Genomic DNA, 19,821 nt, shown 5'->3' with positions numbered 1-19,821 from the left:
GTAAATAGTACGATGTGCGATAAACTTGAAAAGGATATTTCTAGACGGTAGCCATGAGTGTCGTGCGATATCTGCTTAGCATACTTTTATTTAATTGTAAGCGTACATTTGTAAAATGTATTTTTTCTAAGAATATCATCTATAAAGATTTTATTATCCTAGATTTGAAGACGGAATATGATAGGTAGAATATTAGGAAAAACTTAAAGAGATATTTAATAATTCGGTTTATTATAAGAATTAGATTTCGAATTATTTGCTACTTTTTGGTTTTCGCTGTCTTTTTATTTTTTTTAACAATAACCTCCCCATCATTTTTCTTTTCAATCCTTCCTCGTTTCATTAGCAGTTCTTGAGGGATGGGCATTTGACCGCGAAAGTCGACTCCAGGTCCCGACGTCAGTTTCATTCGATGTTCGGGATATCGATTCACCAGGTAAGAATCGAATACAACCGTTGTAAAAATGTAGATCTCTAAAACAATAAATTTATTTCAAACATGTGGCATCAAACATATGTTTTTAGCACAGATTATGTAAAAAATGGCGAAAACATTAGCTCCATTTTGAGTTTTTTTTTTATAATATTGATTGGTAGACGAGCAAACGGGTCACCCGATTGAAAGAAGTCATTACCATACATATTAGAAATAGAAACCATTCCTTAAATCGCCATTGCAACACCAACTTTGAAAGCTGAGCTGTTATGTCCCTTGTGCTTGTAGTTAGACTGGCCCGATCACCCTTTAAACCGTAACACGACATTACTAATTACTATTTCACGGTAGTATATTTTATGAGAGGGTTCTTATCAGGTGGTTCGTACGCAGACGGCCTTGCACAAAACCCTGCTACCAAGTATTTTAATCAAGGATAGGATGTCCATTATTTAATTTGATTTGATTGCCGAGATGGCCCAGTGGTTAGAACGCGTGCATCTTAACCGATGATTTCGGATTCAAACCCAGGCAGGCACCACTGAATTTTCATGTGCTTAATTTGTGTATATAATTCATCTCGTGCTCGGCGGTGAAGGAAAACATCGTGAGGAAACCTGCATGTGTCTAATTTCAACGAAATTCTGCCACATGTGTATTCCACCAACCCGCATTGGAGCAGCGCGGTGGAATATGCTCCATACCTTTTCCTCAAAGGGAGAGGAGGCTTTAGCCCAGCAGTGGGAAATTTACAGGCTGTTTATGTTATTATGTTTTATTTAATTTATTTATGAAACCCGAGAGAAGGCATTCTCTAATACCGTCAAATTTACAAAAAACATGAGATATAAAATGTTAAGTATATGTCTGAAATGACACTGGCTCATTAACCTTTCAAACACGAACACAGTAATATATTTATAGGTATTGATAATATAATTTATTTATTGATATATAAGTGTTTGTTATAGATTAATGTTGCCTGGAAGAGATCGCTATGTAGCGATAAGGTTGCCAAAATTATACGCCTCTTTTATTTAGGCTATATCCGTGTTTTATTTATTTATTTTCTCTTTTATTGTACACCACAAATAATTATAAAGTAAAAGTAACATTTTACGTTTATCGATCATGTAAAGTAAAAGAAAAGTCTCACTGTTGGGCTACAAACTCCCCCATTTTTGAGATGAGTTTTTTTGAAGATTTTGGAGTGGAGATTCTCTCACCACGGTCAATCTTTAACGCTTTTACGTGTATCCACCAACCCACTCCACGCAGTAGTTTTTCATCCGTTACATGTAGGTTTCCTCGTGATTTTCGTCACCGCCGAACACAAAAGAGATTATAAGCACAGAGTAATCTCTGCTTTTTAGACGTTTTTAGTTTAACTCATAAGCGGTTTGTACGCGAGTTATATCAATCGTGACTTTACCTTATGCAAGGGAATTGAAAAGGCGCAAACACACGTTCCTCGATATGTTTTTTGTATTGCATCCAGCGACATTTGAGTAATTCGTTACGTTCCAATGAGTAATGATTCATATACGTATAGTCGAAGAGTCCCTTCTCGAATGTTGGTATGGTTCGATAGTTCTGACCAATCTCTCTAGCTATTTCTGTTTAAGTAAATTATATTGTTAGACCGCCCATAGAGAATTAATAGATAATCGAATTTCTTCTTTACATTAATATAGACGTTAAAGATGGTAGGTAGGATTGTAGGAATTGATGTTTTTGGAAGAATGTGAACGCATGTAATTCATATTTGTTTTGGTGATTTTCATAATTACTGGTACTATTTATAGCCTTTTGTTCACAGGTATATAATCACAGACACCAAACAAATAGACAATTTTGACCTTGAATTGACATACTACAAGAGAACTAACAAACGAGCCAACATTGTTATCTTGGTGTGCGTGACAGCTACGCTTGACACTCGCCAAACGTGACACTATTTTTCTAGTGTGCGTGCATTGTTGGCCGATATTTTTTTCGATGTTTTCTCATCTTTGATAGTGTATCAAGATATACAATCAAAGGATATTTCTTTAGGAGTTCGGTTAGTGGAATGGTCTTTATTATATTCAACAAAATAATCGAATGGTTAACCTTCAGTAGCTCTAGCGTCAGGTTTGATCCGCTTGATATGACTACACTCTGCGTACAAATTTTTATTTTCTTTAAGCGCCATTTGTAACAAATTAATAATAATTCAAAAACAATAATAAATTTATAAATTCAATGCGTATTATTTAATCTGTTTAATGATTACACAAATTATTTTTTATGAATATTAGTTTTTTTTTTGACAATGTCAAACATAACTAAACAGTTTTAATTTGCCGTAGCAAACTTCTTTTAAATTGGCGGGGAGAGATCAATCTCTACATATACACTGTACAAGTTAGGTTGATCTTTATGACAGACGGCCTAGTGATGGAAACTGTAAATATCTAGTAGTCCAAAAAATAACGTTTTAAAATACTTGTAACTGTGACGCGATGGTGGTGGATACACCCAATATTATGTGTGAAATTCTTTATTGCACTAGACATATAAAACATTGGGTAGATAAGCGACGGTGAGTTTCATTCATTCATAATAAGTACCCATTTAATACTACAGGGTTATTTTTGGACCTCCCGCCAAATTTAAATAGGTTGTTCAGACCATGAAAGTAAGCAACTTTTCCAAAGAAACACGTGTCGAAAAGTGAAAAAAAAATTCAGACCTCCCATTCGAAATCTTTTTTTTTTTCTAGAAGAGTTATTATCCTCTTTATTAGAGTTATTTATTTTACCAGCTAAGGAGACCCCAACCAAACGGACCCCCGTTCGTAGCAATAACTTAACAATGATCTTTAATAATTATTTTTTATAATCGATATTTGTAACAGTTACTGACTGTTATTCGCGCCCGACCGATGTAACATTTTACAAACGTCTATTTTTTTCAGTGTTCATAGGAAATTAAATAGTTAAATTTTACTTTGAAGCAATAAAAAGTCTCGGATAACGCTTGAAACTTGAGGGACTTTTGTGTTATAAGTTTTTTTTTTTAATATTAAAAAATATATATTGGTAGGAATGAAAAATATGCAGTGTAATTATCTTATTGGTTAATTTTATTTTAAGTTTTATTTACACTCGTATATACTGAAACATTTTTAAATAAATTTATTCCGATCCGACAAGCAAGCGAGAGTTATTTAATTACCAAGAAGAACTACAATTACGCTTGGACCAGAACAAACATAAACATCAATATATCGTACATGAAACTTAATAATAATAAAGCCACATTTATTCCTTTAATAAAATATAGATACTCTTAACAAAACAAATTTACTTTTAATAAATTTATTACATGAATATAAAATAATAATTAATTAATAACAAAATACTTTAATCAATTTCCTAATATTATTACGAAAATAGTTAAACAATGATACACCGGACTGTATTTCGCGCTGCTTCCCGCCAAAAAGCGAATGAATTTAAAAGACGTCTGACAGCTTGACGTATGACGTTCGGAAATTCACACTATAAATAATTATCCTTATAATACAATACATTTACAATTTTCATGATATTCGATTCCAAATTAATAAGAGTTATATTGAAGTTAATGGAAAAGAAAGTTATTTGTTAATTAATTGTTGATAGTTATTTGTACGGTAAAATTTATATGAGCTGTATGTATCACTCTCGAAATGTATTAATAACGTTTTTCTTTATTGGTTACGTTAAGCAATGAATGTGAAACAATACAGTAATGTAAGATAATGTTTTTTTTTTTTTTTATTAAGGGCAACTTACAAAACATGCACCATTTATAGGTTTTAAAAATAAAGGTAATTACATTTTTAGCTGAGTGTTATTTCAATTAAAAGACATCACGGCATGGAAAAGGACAGTTTTATCATTAACCTATCACATTTTTTTTTGTACTATGTTATACAAAAAGGAGAAAAAAAATTATTAACAATAATAATACAATATAAAAATGCAAATTACAAAAGACAAGACAATTACAAAATACCAACTAATTACTAATCAATTAAAAAAAAAAAGAATTAACTTTTTTTATAGGTAACAAAAATTTTATAACAATATGTTTTGTATTTTAAATACAAAACGTAAACGATATATATAATCGTGATCGATATTGAAGGACATAGTGATCTTTATTTTATTATTTTTAATTTATAATTTATACTGGGCGATTCAAAACTTTCTAGAACCCTGCTTTTAAATTTTGGCAGACTGTCCGAAAATTGTCTACATCATTTTTTTTATTTTTTATAAGTAGGTTATACTGTCTAGGTAGCCTACTTATGATAGCAGTCGACTATGATATGTCGGCAACTGTTTTACGTTATTGCATTGATATGCAATGTGCCATAGGAAACGCTTTTGAACGCTTTCGATACTTTGATGTGTACTTCATAGTGTGGAGACCAGACCTGAGCACAATATTCTAGACCAGATCTAACCAAGGAAGAATAAAGGCCATTCTTGGTCTGTGGCTTCTTAAAATCTTTACTATTTCTTATTAAAAAACCCAGCATTTGAAACGCCTTAGATGATATTTTGTCGATATGTGTGTGGAATTTAATCTTACTATCGAAACCATCACCCAAATCTTTGATATAGTCCACCTCTTTCAATGTCTTATTATTAATTTTATAAATATGCGAGTTTGGATGACATTTACGCGAGAATCTTATGTATTTACACTTATCTGTATTGAGTGCCAAACCGTTTCTTCCACACCAGTCGAATAAAACGTTTTTCTTTCTCCTGTAGTAGGCAAGCATCATGTTGGTTTTTTATCTGTTTTGCAATTTTGAGATCGTCAGCCTAAAGAAAGCATTCCCAGTGCTTGAAAATTTGCACAACGTCATCTAAAAATATATTAAACAAGATTGGCCCCAGCACCGATCCCTGCGCCTGATTGGGTTAAAAATGATTGAGAGGAGTATCCACTAACAACTACCCTGGAAATCCGGTTGCTCAGATACGAGGAAAACCATTTTAACAGGTTACCTGTTATACCAAAGATTGAAAGTTTGTGAAGAAGAATACCGTGTTCCACAGTATCAAACGCCTTGCTCACGTCAGTATAGATGGTGTCAATTGGTATATTGGAATCAACCGAATCGGTCAAAAAGGTCATGAAAGAAACAAGGTTGGTTGCTGTGGATCGTGCCGCGAAGAAACCAGACTGCTGTGACGACATCAATTCTTTGTATGCCAGACAATTGAAGGTTTTATTAATTTTTCAAACACCTTACCGAAGACAGGCAAAATTGAAATTGGTCTATAATTTTTTATTGACGTAATATCCCCAGACTTTGGGATAGGTACAACCCTAGACTCCTTCCAAGCAGTAGGAAAGAAACCGGACTTTAATGATTCATTGTATATTATCGAAAGCGGTAGGGAAAGCGCATCGCAACATTCCGTCGCAAGCAAACATGGGATACCATCAGAACCCGCACCCTTGTTTCGATCCAAGTGTTTCAATCCATTAAATACTTCAGACTGTGAAAAGGATAAGTCTGATAAACATTATGTAAGCGAAGACGTTGGGTATGCAGCTGAAAGAAATGCTAAAGTAGGAGATGGTGACTTATAAATGGATGCGAAAAATGACGCAAATAGATCGCAAATGTCAGAGCCATTGACAGATGGCAGATGACATGCAAATGACAGAGGCTCGTTTATCGTCTAGATGCATTGATGATGGATACGTACTTTTATTCTGAATTTTACTCACATAAAAAATAGCTTTGGATTTTTGTATAAAGAGTCCTCTATGTTATTAATGTAACCCCTGTGACATGTTTCGATTAATAATGTACAACGTTTTTTTAGCAATAAAATGGACAGCTCATCCAAGGGATTTTTATACTGACGATACCTTTTACGTAACTTAAATTTTTCTTTGAGTAAATTTATAAGTTCTTTAGTGTACCAACAGGGATAGTCTCTCTGATAATTTAACAGTGTTTGCTTTTAACAGTGTTCCCGGTTCCAGCGTATCCAGAAGAGAGCTAAACTTTCCCGCCAATGTTTTCTTTTTTTTTTTCATGTTGCCCGCTTCGAAAATCGTAGCGACGACATCAAATTTTGATTGCAATACGTTATTAAAATTTGTTACATGTATATATAATAAAGTCATGTTAAGCTTAAATTTGATGCGACACTGTACATGACACTTATGATTGTAAATATAATGTAGAAATAGAGACGGAACCGTCAAGACGATAAAAGAGGAAAAAGAGAAGTTAAAGAAAAAAAAGAATACCATGATAATTTATAAAGAGTTCATCATGGAGTACACCCGGAGCAGAGTCAGATATCCTTTTTTTTTTTTTTTATTGCATTGGTTGGCGGACGAGCATATGGGCCACCTGATGGTAAGTGGTCACCACCGCCCATAGACAAAGGCGCTGTAAGAAATATTAACCATTCCTTACATCACCTATGCGCCACCAATCTTGGGAACTAAGATGGTGGGTGGTACCTACCCAGACGGGCTTGCACAAAGCCCTACCACCAAGTGAAATTATTAATAAATTAAGAAAACATTAAGAAAGAATAAATTTAAGTATTTGTTTAGAAGTTTTTTAAAAAAACTTTAGGGTATTTTATTATTTGTTAATAGATATAAAAATAATTTTAATTAATAATAATAAAATACAAAAGATACGCAGCCGGTAGGATTCGAACCTACGCTCCCAGAGGGAATCTGATTTCGAGTCAGACGCCTTAACCACTCGGCCACGACTGCTTGATGTTTAGAAACGAAATTAGCATTTTAGTCAAAGTTATTATACTGATATCATTTCAAACTTCATTAATAAATATCATACCTTAATTAAGGTGGAAAGCAAGATTTTAAATGAAACATTTTATAGCACGACCTTTTTTTATAGAAAAAAAGAGATACGTCTCGTTTATTTAAAATTTTATTGTTGTTGTTTTATAAGCCATTGTAAAAATTAACATAACATCTTAGTTTTCAAGTTTGCTGGCCCTTTGCCTGAGTAAAATATCTCTTTTAATATCTCTTATAATGACAATGCTTATAAGCGGAGATAACCTCTTACGATCAGATGATCAGATTTGCCAGTCCGTCCACAAATCTATACTAATATTATAAACTAGCTGTGTCCGCGACTTTGAGCGCGTTGTTTGAATTTAAGTTACTTGGATATTGTAGCGTGATTTTATTTTTATTCTATATATAATTCTAAAATAAATGTACCCTAAGTTAGTCCTTATTACATCCGCTATCTGCCAGTGAAAGTCCCGTCGAAATCGGTTCAGCCGTTCCAGAGATTAGCCGGAACAAACAGACAGACAGACAAGAATTGTAAAAAATGTTATTTAGGTATATGTACCGTGTATACATACATATGCATTTAGTAAAATGCGGTTATTTTAATATTACAAACAGACACTCCGATTTTATTATATGTATAGATGAGAAAGAAATTCTATCTATTGGTCTATCACGGCCAAACCACTGAACTTAAATTAATAAAATTAGGTCTAAAACAACTCTACCTAAGCGAACTATTTTTATTTGTGTCGCTTGAAAAACGCCTTCCACATTTTGTATGTGGGGTTGGGGCATACCCACTAAAACCAGCGGTATCTACTTCGTCGGTTCTTCGTTCGGGGGACGTCACGGGATCTTATGCCCATACTACTGTGACGTCCCGACGGTAGGCCCACCTCTGCGGGTCTCCTAGGGGGTTCTCAAGGTAGGTATGGCGTGAGGAGAAGCTGTGCATACCTTTTTTTGGACCCCTTAACCGGGTTATATGGGACTCCTACCCACTAAAACCACTGCGATGGCCATCCTCGGCACAAATTGGAGAAGATGCGGGATCGTGTCGATAAGAGTATAACGCATTCGCGGCCCCTCCCGTGCAGTACTCCGCTCGTGGCTCGACGAAGCTCTCCTCAGGGGGCGACGGTGATCACGCCGCCCGGCATTCCTCTAGGTGCGCATACCTAAGCGAACATGACCTAACAATCGACGACCATCCCTTAAAATGCGAGTGAAACTGCGGCCGTCAAGTAGTTATAAATAAAAATTGATAAGTTTATTTAGTTCCTCACCACCAGACATCCTAAAATCACCAAACTGGATTTAATAAACTTGTAGTAATATTTAACCTCCTTGTTTTTATATCATTTTATAACTTATGTCATATGTCACTCTTAAGAACTATGTACTTTTATTATGTAGAATAAAACCGTCTATACGAGGTGTTATCTTATTACAATTTATTCTACATAATATTTTAATGTGTTTACAAGATGGATAAATACTTGAGACCTGATCGCTTAGATATTGATCCCTCCAATAGTTCTGCAGCGAAACATTGGGAACATTGGAAAAGGACATTCGAGAGTTTTCTATCGGTTTCTGATTTTTCTCACATGTCAGAAAAAGTACTGACTTCTTATAAAAAACTTGATTTACTTATAAATCATGTATCTTCTAATATATATACATACATCAGTGAATGTTCCACGTATGAAACAGCAATAGCTATATTGGATAAAATATTTATAAAACCCAAAAATATAATTTTTGCAAGACATGCTCTAGCAACAAGAAAACAACAAATTGAAGAGTCGATAGACAATTATTTACAGGCATTAAAACAATTAGCAAAAGACTGTGATTTTAAAAATGTTGATGCAGAAACAAATAGAAACGATAACATACGCGATGCATTTATTTCTGGAATACAATCTAATAAAATAAGACAACGTCTCCTTGAAAATTTAGACTTATCACTCGATGACGCTTACAATCAAGCCTTGTCTCTAGAGGGAGCAGAAATTAGTTCTCAGCGGTATAATATCAGCATTAATGCTATTGAAAATAATAAATCTAGAGATAATAGTATGTTTGTACGACCACAATCATCTGAATATGATAGTAGAAAAAGTTCTTCAGAAGCAACTAATTATAAACGGAAATGCTTTTTTTGTGGTGACCGTATTCATATTCGCAAAAATTGCCCTGCACTAGATGTAACTTGCCAAATGTGTGGTAAGAAAGGCCATTTTGCTAACGTTTGTCGCAGTAAAATATGTAATAATGCGGCAACAATTAAACAATTCGAATCATCTGCATGCATAGTAGCTGCTTCTCCAAGCTCGTTAAAAAAAGCAACGTTGCCTGCCTACATAAAGGGAATTCGAGCACACGCGTTAATTGATACTGGAAGCTCAGTGAGCTTTATTAATGATAATTTTTTTAAGCTTTGCGGATTAAAGAAATTGCCTAGTAATCAAACTATTTCTATGGCATCGACTAATTTCACATCACTAGTTGATGGAAAAACTATTGTATCAGCAAAAATAGGAAATCACGATTACGATGACTTAAATTTATTGATTGTAAAAAACCTTTGTGCTGATTTAATTATAGGTCACGATATACTGGAAAAACATTCATTTTTAGAATTTTCTTTTGGAGGGCCTAAAGAGCCGATAATAGTTTGTAATGTAGCAGAAGCGTCAATTCCTGCCGTTCCTTTATTTGCAAATATATCTGCCGACTGTAAGCCGATAGCAATAAAGTCTCGCCGATTTAGTCAAGATGACAAACAATTTATTATTCAAGAAATTAGAAAGCTTTTAGCTGAGGGTATAATTGAAGAGAGTTCTTCGCCCTGGCGAGCTCAGGTCTTAATAACAAAAAATGAAAATCATAAAAAACGTCTTGTTATAGACTATTCACAAACAATAAATAAATATACGCAATTAGATGCATATCCGCTTCCTAATATAGAAGAAATGATTTCTCAAGTATCGAAATATTTTTTCTTTAGCACAATAGATTTACAGAATGCCTATCACCAAATACCGATACTTGCTAAAGAAAAACAATATACAGCTTTCGAAGCAGATGGAAATCTGTATCAATTTCGACGTATTCCCTTTGGAGTTACTAATGGCGTTTCCAGCTTTCAAAGAATCATTGACTGGGTGTTAAAAGAAGAAAAACTCAAAGATACATTTGCCTACTTAGATGACATTACTGTTTGTGGTAAGACATTAACCGAACATAATGAAAATTTAGAAAATTTTTTAGCTGCAGCTAGAAAGTATTGTCTCACTATTAACAAGGATAAAAGCAAATTCTCTCAAACAACGATAAATATTTTAGGATATAATATTAAAGATCAAGTTATAAGACCCGATGCTGATCGCCTTCGACCTCTAACGTCTTTACCACCACCAAACGATTTACCATCCCAACGTCGGATCGTTGGAATGTTTGCCCATTACAGTCGATGGATACCTAATTTCTCTGAAAGAATTCATGCTATATCTCATAATAAAATATTTCCATTTTCTGAAGAATTAGTACAAAGATTTCAATCATTAAAATCAGACATAATTAAATCAGCTGTGTATGCAATTGATTATAGTCTTCCACTTACTGTCGAGACCGATGCCTCTGACCATTCTATTGCTGCTGTTTTATCCCAAGATGGTCGACCTGTCGCATTCTTTTCTAAAACATTAAATCTAACAGAACAAAATCATTCAGCCATTGAGAAAGAAGCTTATGCCATAGTAGAAGCTTTAAAAAAATGGAAACATTATCTTATTGGTAAACCTTTTCGACTAATAACCGATCAAAGATCCGTATCATTTATGTTTAATAACAAATTGACAAATAAAATTAAAAACGAAAAAATACAGAGATGGCGTTTAGAACTGGCACCATTTAAGTACGATATAATTTACAGGCCAGGTAAGCAAAATGATATTGCAGATGCATTATCACGTATTTGTTCCTCAGCTCAAGTACAACACACAAAATTGATTTCATTACATGAAGCTTTATGTCATCCTGGAGTTACAAGAATGGCTCATTGGATTAAAACAAAGAATCTACCATACACTATAGAAGAAATAAGAAACATGATAAAATCTTGTCGTGTTTGTTCAGAAATAAAGCCTAATTACGTACGGAATCCTATTCCTAGACTTAACTTAATTAAAGCAACAGCTCCATTTGAAAGATTAAGTCTAGACTTCAAAGGACCAATTCCAAGCAATACGAAGAACAAATATATATTAACAATAATTGACGAATTTTCGCGTTTCCCATTTGCATTTCCATGTGCCGATATCACTTCAAAAACTGTTATTAAATATCTAAACGAAATATTTCTTACATTCGGTATGCCATCTTTCATACATTCTGATCGTGGTACAGCATTCATGTCTTCTGATTTAAAAGAATTTCTTTATAATCGTGGCATTGCAACCAGTCGAACTACACCATACAACCCGCGAGGTAATGGTCAAGTAGAACGCCTTAATGCTACTTTATGGAAAGCTGTACAATTAGCAATACGTTCGAAAAACATGTCTATTGAGAATTGGGAACTCGCCCTGCCTCAAGCATTACATTCTATCCGCTCTCTTCTCTGTACTGCTACAAATTGCACGCCACACGAAAGAATGTTCACACACACAAGAAAATCAGCAAACGGTGTATCAGTACCTAGTTGGTTGATAAATTCGGAGCATGCACTTATGCGAAAATGCAATCGCACTAATAAATATCAACCACTAGTTGAAGAGGTGGAATTAATACACGTTAATCCAGATTATTCCCACATACGTTTATCGGATGGTAGAGAAACTACCGTTTCAAATCGTAATTTAGCACCTTTAGGCCAAAGTCAAAGAGAATTTGATGTTTTAAGTGAAAATGAGGTACCGATTGATGAAGAACAAAATTCACCAAGGGAAGATAATACATCAGATTCTAATTATGAATCCACCGAAGAGCTGCCACCTGAAGGAAATCGATCCAATTCTATGGAAGAGGAAGCAACTTTGCGTAGATCAAATAGAGAGCACAGACTTCCTACACGACTGCAAGACTATGTTTTAAATTAAAGTGTGGGTGAATGTAGTAATATTTAACCTCCTTGTTTTTATATCATTTTATAACTTATGTCATATGTCACTCTTAAGAACTATGTACTTTTATTATGTAGAATAAAACCGTCTATACGAGGTGTTATCTTATTAAAGTTAGGATTGACGTGATTTTCACCATTTATACATTTTAGGTTTATATTGAATTTATATTTACAGTTAGCTCAAGTTTACAACGTAGCAAATTCTTTCAACGAGTGCTTGATCTGCTATGGGTTCAATACCTTTGTTCGCCATCTATAATAGGTTACATTTTTGTAGTTAATTAGTATATATGTTAGGTATCTAATAGATTACTAAAGGCAGGGCCGAATATAAGGGCAATCGGGGCAACTGCCCTGGAGCCTCCACAAAAGATTCCGGCGAGTAACAATTTTGTCATATAAGTTTAAATATTTGGATATAGTCAAATTATAATAATATTACTAATAACTTTTTTTAAAAGACTCTGATAGAGTTAATAAATTATTGAGAAGTTTTACTGATAGAAATGAAATTGTTCAAATAATTAAAAATAATAATTAGTGGCCTCCACTCCTGTTACCCAGGACCTCCACTCGTTTGTGGCCCCAGGGTCTTCATACCTCCAAATCCGGTCCTGACTAAAGGCCCTACTAGGCTCTATTAAGTACAAATAGGCAAAGATGAAATTGCCTGGTTTAGAATAATTTTGATAAGAAACTAACAATTGAAAACGGATGATGAATACGTTCAGCTCAGCTCAGCTCAGCTCCGTGGGTAGCAATTGCTATTCTTGCTACGTAGTTAATCCGGCCCTGGGAAACGGAGTTCGTTTTATAAACGAACTGCTGTGGATCGTCAGCTGCTGAAGTCGTTAGATTTAATGTTGACAGAATAAAGCTCAGACTTTAGAGTTATATCGTAATTATTTGATTTATCTAAATGTATATTTAAATGGATATTAAAAAAAAATAAAGATCATATCAAAAAAACATTGATAAATAAAATCCATATTACTCAATACGAGATTATATTAAAGATAAAAATACTTACGTATGACTTCGTAGTTATTGATTTCTAGGCAGGATGTTTAAAGTTATACTTTACTGACATACTCTGTAAGTGAAATGGTGGAAAAGAATAACTACTGTGTTTCATTCCAGTTCTTTTCTGTAGAATCTACTTTCAGAACCGATGGTAATTTTACATTTAATTCACAATCGCGACGATTCAAAAGTGCTTTTATATGTAGCTTACTTAAATAAAGAATAATTCGACTTTGAGTAGCGTTCTACTTGATTCGAAAAGAAAAATATACGAGGGTCTTACGTTAAAATTCACTCAAAATCGTCAGATGTTGAGTGTTAAAATGGAGTAATCTTGTGTATGCACAAAGAACTGACCTAAAGACTGAACCTACAGAGTGCTGATTTAAAAGTGCTTTTATGAGCCTACTTGAATAAAGAATATTTTGAATTTAATTGATACAGGCTTATAAATTGTTTTATTTACTAAAATGAGCTGTATAGTTATATTTATGATGTGATTATAATTAAAAGGGAGAATATTTTAGTAAATAGATGAACATAGCAATTCGTTGTGGCCAATCTCAAGGAAGAACAGCCAACGCAAAACATATTAGCCCTCCCCCCCCCCGCGCACTGGGCAGCCTGACTGTGCAAGCTGAATATTTGCGCAGCCAATCAACGACTAGTCTAGATTCTTCCGTAGAGCGATATGAACGTGGAAAAACTTATAATTATATATTCGGAACGCAAAATAAGTCTGGCTGCTACAACTAGTGCGCGTTCCATAAACAGGTTATTGTTGGATTGATCTTATCTCGGTATTCGCGGCTTTATATCTAGCAACTACACAAACCAGACATTAATTATTACATATTATTTAGAATAGGTAATGAGTTTTATTTTTACGTACCTAACTACTGAATAATTTATGTGTAGCGGTGTATAAAATTTATGAAAACTACAGGAAATATGCCAATGGGTCGTCCCTTAATGAAGAGCATGGTTTGGGTGGTAATTAAAGAGGGAGGTATTTATCTTTGTATGTAATAGGTAGGCGGACACGCAAATGGGCCACCTGATGGTAAGTGGTCACCACCGCCCATAGACCATACGTTATTTTTACGTCACACTGCGCCACTTACCTTGGGAGCTAAGATGTTATGTCCCTTGTGCCTGTAGTTACACTGGCTCACTCATCCTTCAAACCGGAACACAACAATACAAAGTATTGTTGTTTGGCGATAGAAAATCTGATGAGTGGGTGGTACCTACCCAGACGGGCTTGCACAAAACCTATCCAAACTTACACCATCTTTAAAATAAAACAAATCACAACAAAAAATATATTTAATCAACGACTAATTTATCATGTATACGTTTCAAATGTCGTCTCCAAGAATCCTTCGACTTGAATTTCCCCTCACAATAACTGCATGAGAACATCTTGACATCCTCGTGTTTCCTTCCATGTCTTTTTTCATCAGCTTTAGTGAAGAACCCCATACCACATACATTGCACTGGTAATTCCTCTCCTTAACATGAACGGATCTTATGTGAATCTTCAAATTCTGCGACGAAAGGAAGGTCTTCCCACACTCCTTGCAATTTGATGTCAATCTCTGAGCTCCGTGCTCTTTTATTTTATGTTCCAGTAATTTGTACGAGTGCCTGAAATCTTTGCCACATATCGTACAGTATCTCCTAATGGCTCCGACGTTGTGCACAATCCTCATATGCTTCACCTTGGTATAGTTCTTCTCAAACTTCGCCAAACACATTGTGCATTTTTTCTCTCTATGGACCGACTGTAAATGTGCCCTCAGACTCAAACGGTTTATGAAGAACGAGCCACATTTCTCACAGACGTTATTCGTCGAGTGTTTATTCATGTGGGTCGATAAACGAACGAATGAATTGAAATCTTCGCCACATGTAACACATTTGAAGCCGTTCTCGAGTTTAAATGGAACAAACATATGGTCAGCGGATGCAAATTCTATACTGTGTTTATTTATCAAATGCTGTTTCAATACATTCAAGTCATTACACGTCTGATAACACAAGCTGCAAGACAATGATGAGATGTCTGCATTTTTAGAGGAATACCCCTTTAAGTTGATTTTGAACCCTCTGTCGTTTGTATTTGAGTGAATTTTTGTGTGTGATCTTAAATCTGACATGTTAAAGAAGGTTTCTTTACAGGAGTAACATTGGAACTTCGTTTTTAATGACTTGAACAGACAAATATTTGAATATTTGAGGAGTTTTAATGAGTCTTCTCTTGTCGCTCGATGGATTTTAGTGCGATTTGTGTCATCAGTTGGCAAAATTGTAATTTTATCTGAAAACGTATAAAAATGGTTTTAATCGATAGTATTAAATGTAACGAAATAATACATTTTACAAAAACTTTTGGACACATTTGATTACATTATATGTTAAGGTAAAGAACCGGCAAGAAACTCAGTAGTTACTCTTTTCCACGAATTAAATGCTATCCCCAAACCGCTTTGGAATAGTGTTGTGGAATCTATTTATTCTCTTCAAGAAGATTAACCAAATAACAGTAACAGCTTCCAGTGGTACCATTGGACATTACCAAACTTTTGCTTTGTTTAAACGTAAAGCTAACACTAGTTCGAAATGTCCAATCTACCGAGAAAAACTGGGATGAAACTCGGTATTTACTCTTTTGAGATACAAACATTTAAGATACAAAATGATGTCAGTTAAATACAATCTTGAGTGTGTTCAGCATTTGGAGGAATTGCCCGTAATTGCCAGGCTGGGCAGGCGGGTTGGCGATCGCAGGACGCAGCTTCTCGCACCGGTGACGCTGCTGCTCGTCACCGGCCTGTGGTATTTAGCTACGCCTATTTCTTGATGGTTATACCGCCATCAGTCGGTCGCCAGAGCCTCGTTTGCTGGTCGGCAGGATGCACCACGGGCAGGTGAGGTTGGCTTGGGGCGCTAAGGTGTAGTTTGCGTCCTCTTACACCCCCTCAGAGAGAGAGATCACAGTGGCGTGCAATTGGAGAGACCTATGTCCAGCAGTGGACGAGTATGGGCTGCTGATGATGATGATGAAATACAATCAAATTTATTTAATATATCCCGCCTGAAAGTCAACAAGTGTTAGCTCCACGTTTTTTTAATTATCTATATAGTCTTGTGTTGAATAATGCCTAATTCGGTTAATGTTTTTTTTTTTAATGATTGGAATTTATGTATTGTCAGTTTTTAAACATACTATACTTAAATCATACCTCTATTATTCTTCACATTTTCTTTTATATTTGTGCGTTTATTCTCGATATATTTTTCACCAGTTAGATCTGACTTAATTTGAAAAGTTGTCATTGAATGGACTGGATGTTGCGTGTCTGTAAAATAGAATTATACATAATACCATATAGGGATGATCGTTAAAGTAATTTACGGTTATTCGGTGACTATAAATCAAACATAATGAGATTATTGACACTCTGAGTGATGTAAACTTATGTAAAATATTTATGAACATATTGTTTAATAATTAATATTAATTTATTATGTCTTATCAACATACAATAAGTGTTTTATGACCAAGGATATTCCCTGAACATCAATACAAATATTTATCAAATAATGAAATATATCACAAATGTGTAGTTTATACATAATCATTTCAGATGAGAATATTTTCAGCATCTTTCAGTCTGATTTTAGTTTTTGAACATACATTTTATAATTATATGATCGGTAAAAAGGACAATTCGTACCTTTGATTGGATCTTTTGATTTCTTATCTATCTCCCAAAGGTTTGTAGGCATTGCACATACATCACTTTTAGTAGTATCAGGATTCATATTTTGTGTGTCCTGTTTATCTATAAAGCAAGATTTTATTAACATTATGTTACTGGTAGGCAGACTGGCAAATGGTTATTTATGTTAAGTGGTCACCACATCATAGATATTGGTAATGCAAGAAATAATAACCAATCCTTACATGACTCCAATGCACCACCAACCTTGGGAACTAAGATGTTATGACTCACATGCCTGTAGTTACACTGGCTTACTGACCCTTCAACCATAACATCTCTAAGTATTGCTGTTTGGCAGTAGAATATCTGATGATTCTGTGGTACCTACCCAGTAAGCTTGCCCAAAGCATTACCATCTAATAAGGTGAAGCATAACTTAATATACATTATACAAGAACATGAAATTCACTTGTCATGTCAGTAGTTGTATTAAAGCATGTGAGACTGAGAATTACAGTTGCTCATGTTATATACTAGAATCTTCTCAATTTGCGCTGCATTTTTTTGCATATATAATAGCATAGTTTTATTTGGTATCAGATACTCAATCTTCTAACTTTGGGTATTGTATGGTATCATTGTAATGTACATAAATTAAATAAAAGTAAATTGTATCAACAAGTGCAAGAATGTTCTATCTTGGATACAAGTGGAAAATCAAAACAAAATGATCTCGGTTAGCTGTTATCAAGCCTGCCTGAGTAGTTAGATATATGTAGAAAAGGCAACATTTAGTATTGTTGTGTTTTGGTTTGAGAGGAAAATGAGTCAGAGTAACTAAAAACACAAGGGTAACAATTTCTTTCAAATTAAAGAATACAGTTATAAAATTATAACAAATAAAATTTATCAATTTTATGTTGCTTGTATGTTGCGTTCAATGTTAAATTTAATCATATTTTGTTAATATTTTTATAATAGTATATTGTGTATACTTGCCTTTACATATTTTTAATAATTCATCTTGTGTTCTCTGAATAATGCGTTTAAATTCCGAAGCTTCTTTGAGTTTTCTTATACATTGATTACATATTTTATTAATTTCTGAAGTGATCTATAAATATAAAAATACATAATTAAATATTTTTAATGCATTATTGTTAAAGACATTATTTATTAATCCCAGGAACAAACGATTTACGAACTTTTAAATTATTATTAGACGACTACCCTCTTTTATAAAAAAAAAAACAAATATACTTACGTTTATATCAAAAGTATCTTTTATTAATTCGGAATAAATAACTTTTTGTTCCAACAAATTATTTTTGACATCATTATTATTGTATGAAATTGAAAGACAACATTGGCACACTTTATGCTCCATTTTTAATCTTATAAATATTTTGGTTAAAACCACACATTCAAAATACGATAACAATTAACAATAAAAGTTTGTGAAAACACTTCACTACAAAAGTTTAAAAAGTGACAATTATTGTCATTGAATAAAATGTTGCCATATTTTGCCACATGAAAGGCGAATATGAATGTTTAACTATTTATAATATTTAATATTTATTAAATTAAACGCTGGAATAAAGGAATTTGATTTGAATAGTAAAATTTGATTGATTGGTAAATTAAAAACTACCACTATTTCGTAAAATAAAATACCCTGAACTGAGAAGAACCGACGAAAAAAACTGAACGGTGTTTTTGTCTATATGTAATTGTTTACATATTTTCTAGAAAACAGAGAAATGCGATGAAAGGCGATCGTTTCATTCCCAAAGGTACTGTACATTATTTTATTTTAAATATATTATTTCACTGTAATTTATTCATATATTATGTTTATATCTGCCTTGTACACCCCTACCTCTTTCTATATCTGTTTCTTTCCTCTACCCTAAGGTTGCCTGGAAGAGATCGCTGTTTAGCGATAAGGCCGCCTCTTGTGCATCTTTCTTAAATGTGATTTAACTTTATGTTTACTGGTGTACGATAAAGAGTATTTTAATTTTGATTTTTTGATGAGAAACTAATGGGGTCTTCCGTATCAATTAATCAATAGTATTATATATGAAATAGCTCCATTGATAGCCTTAATTTTTAATAAGTGTTTGGAAATGACTCCGTTACCTGATTTATTAAAATGTAGTAAGCGTATTACCAATTTTTAAAAGTGGAAAATAAAGTGATCTGTGTTATAATAGGCCTTTTTTTACTTCAATACTATAAAACATATAAAAAAAAATGTTAAAACAACTGCTTTACTTTGGTATAAATACTATTTTTCATTGTGAACAATTTGACTTTACTAGGAATCGCTCAAAAACTGACGCTGGTATAGAGCTAAGCCATATATACGATGCATGAGAGAAATCACAGAACACTATTGGTGTGTTCAGTGATTTACACAAAGCTTTTAATTGTGTATAGCATGAAACACTTTTGTACGACCTAAAATATTACGATGTTAATGGTAAAGCTCTTGATCTCATTGCTGAATCCTTGAATCAAAGAATTCAACAGCTATCTATTAATAGAATGAAGTCTTTTGGATCTGTACTAAGAATGGGCGTTACACAAGGATCGATTTTGGGTCCTTTATTTATTAGGGTGTACATAAATAATC

The 19,821-nt window shown here is 33.8% G+C and overlaps 1 protein-coding gene, 1 non-coding gene and 1 pseudogene across 2 annotated transcripts; all 3 read right to left on the bottom strand.

Moving 5' to 3' along the window:
* Positions 1–257: 257 nt before the first annotated feature.
* On the bottom strand, positions 258–2,660 carry LOC135194361 (uncharacterized; annotated as a pseudogene).
* A 4,495-nt stretch (positions 2,661–7,155) lies between these two features.
* Trnas-cga (transfer RNA serine (anticodon CGA)) lies at positions 7,156–7,237 on the bottom strand. The gene has a single exon. It is a non-coding gene; the product is annotated as a tRNA-Ser (tRNA).
* A 7,525-nt stretch (positions 7,238–14,762) lies between these two features.
* Positions 14,763–17,299, bottom strand: LOC113395908 (zinc finger protein 62-like). The gene is made up of 3 exons (XM_026633641.2): positions 17,193–17,299; positions 16,698–16,814; positions 14,763–15,772 (listed from the first exon to the last, which is right to left on the bottom strand). The coding sequence occupies exons 1-3, from the start codon at positions 17,278–17,280 to the stop codon at positions 14,778–14,780; spliced, it is 1,200 nt and encodes a 399-aa protein (XP_026489426.2). The 5' UTR covers positions 17,281–17,299; the 3' UTR covers positions 14,763–14,777.
* Between the last annotated feature and the right edge of the window lie 2,522 nt (positions 17,300–19,821).

This window comes from Vanessa tameamea, chromosome 29 (genome assembly GCF_037043105.1).
Source record: "Vanessa tameamea isolate UH-Manoa-2023 chromosome 29, ilVanTame1 primary haplotype, whole genome shotgun sequence".
Classification (NCBI taxonomy): domain Eukaryota; kingdom Metazoa; phylum Arthropoda; class Insecta; order Lepidoptera; family Nymphalidae; genus Vanessa; species Vanessa tameamea.
This window is presented reverse-complemented; position numbering and strand designations above follow the sequence as displayed.

Coding starts and splice junctions, on each gene's coding strand:
- LOC113395908 (XM_026633641.2), bottom strand. CDS start 17,280: ATGAATCCTGATACTACTAAAAGTGATGTATGTGCAATGCCTACAAAC. Junction 16,815..17,192: donor ATCAAAAGATCCAATCAAAG/GTACGAATTGTC, acceptor TCTATTTTACAG/ACACGCAACATCCAGTCCAT. Junction 15,773..16,697: donor AAATGTGAAGAATAATAGAG/GTATGATTTAAG, acceptor ATACGTTTTCAG/ATAAAATTACAATTTTGCCA.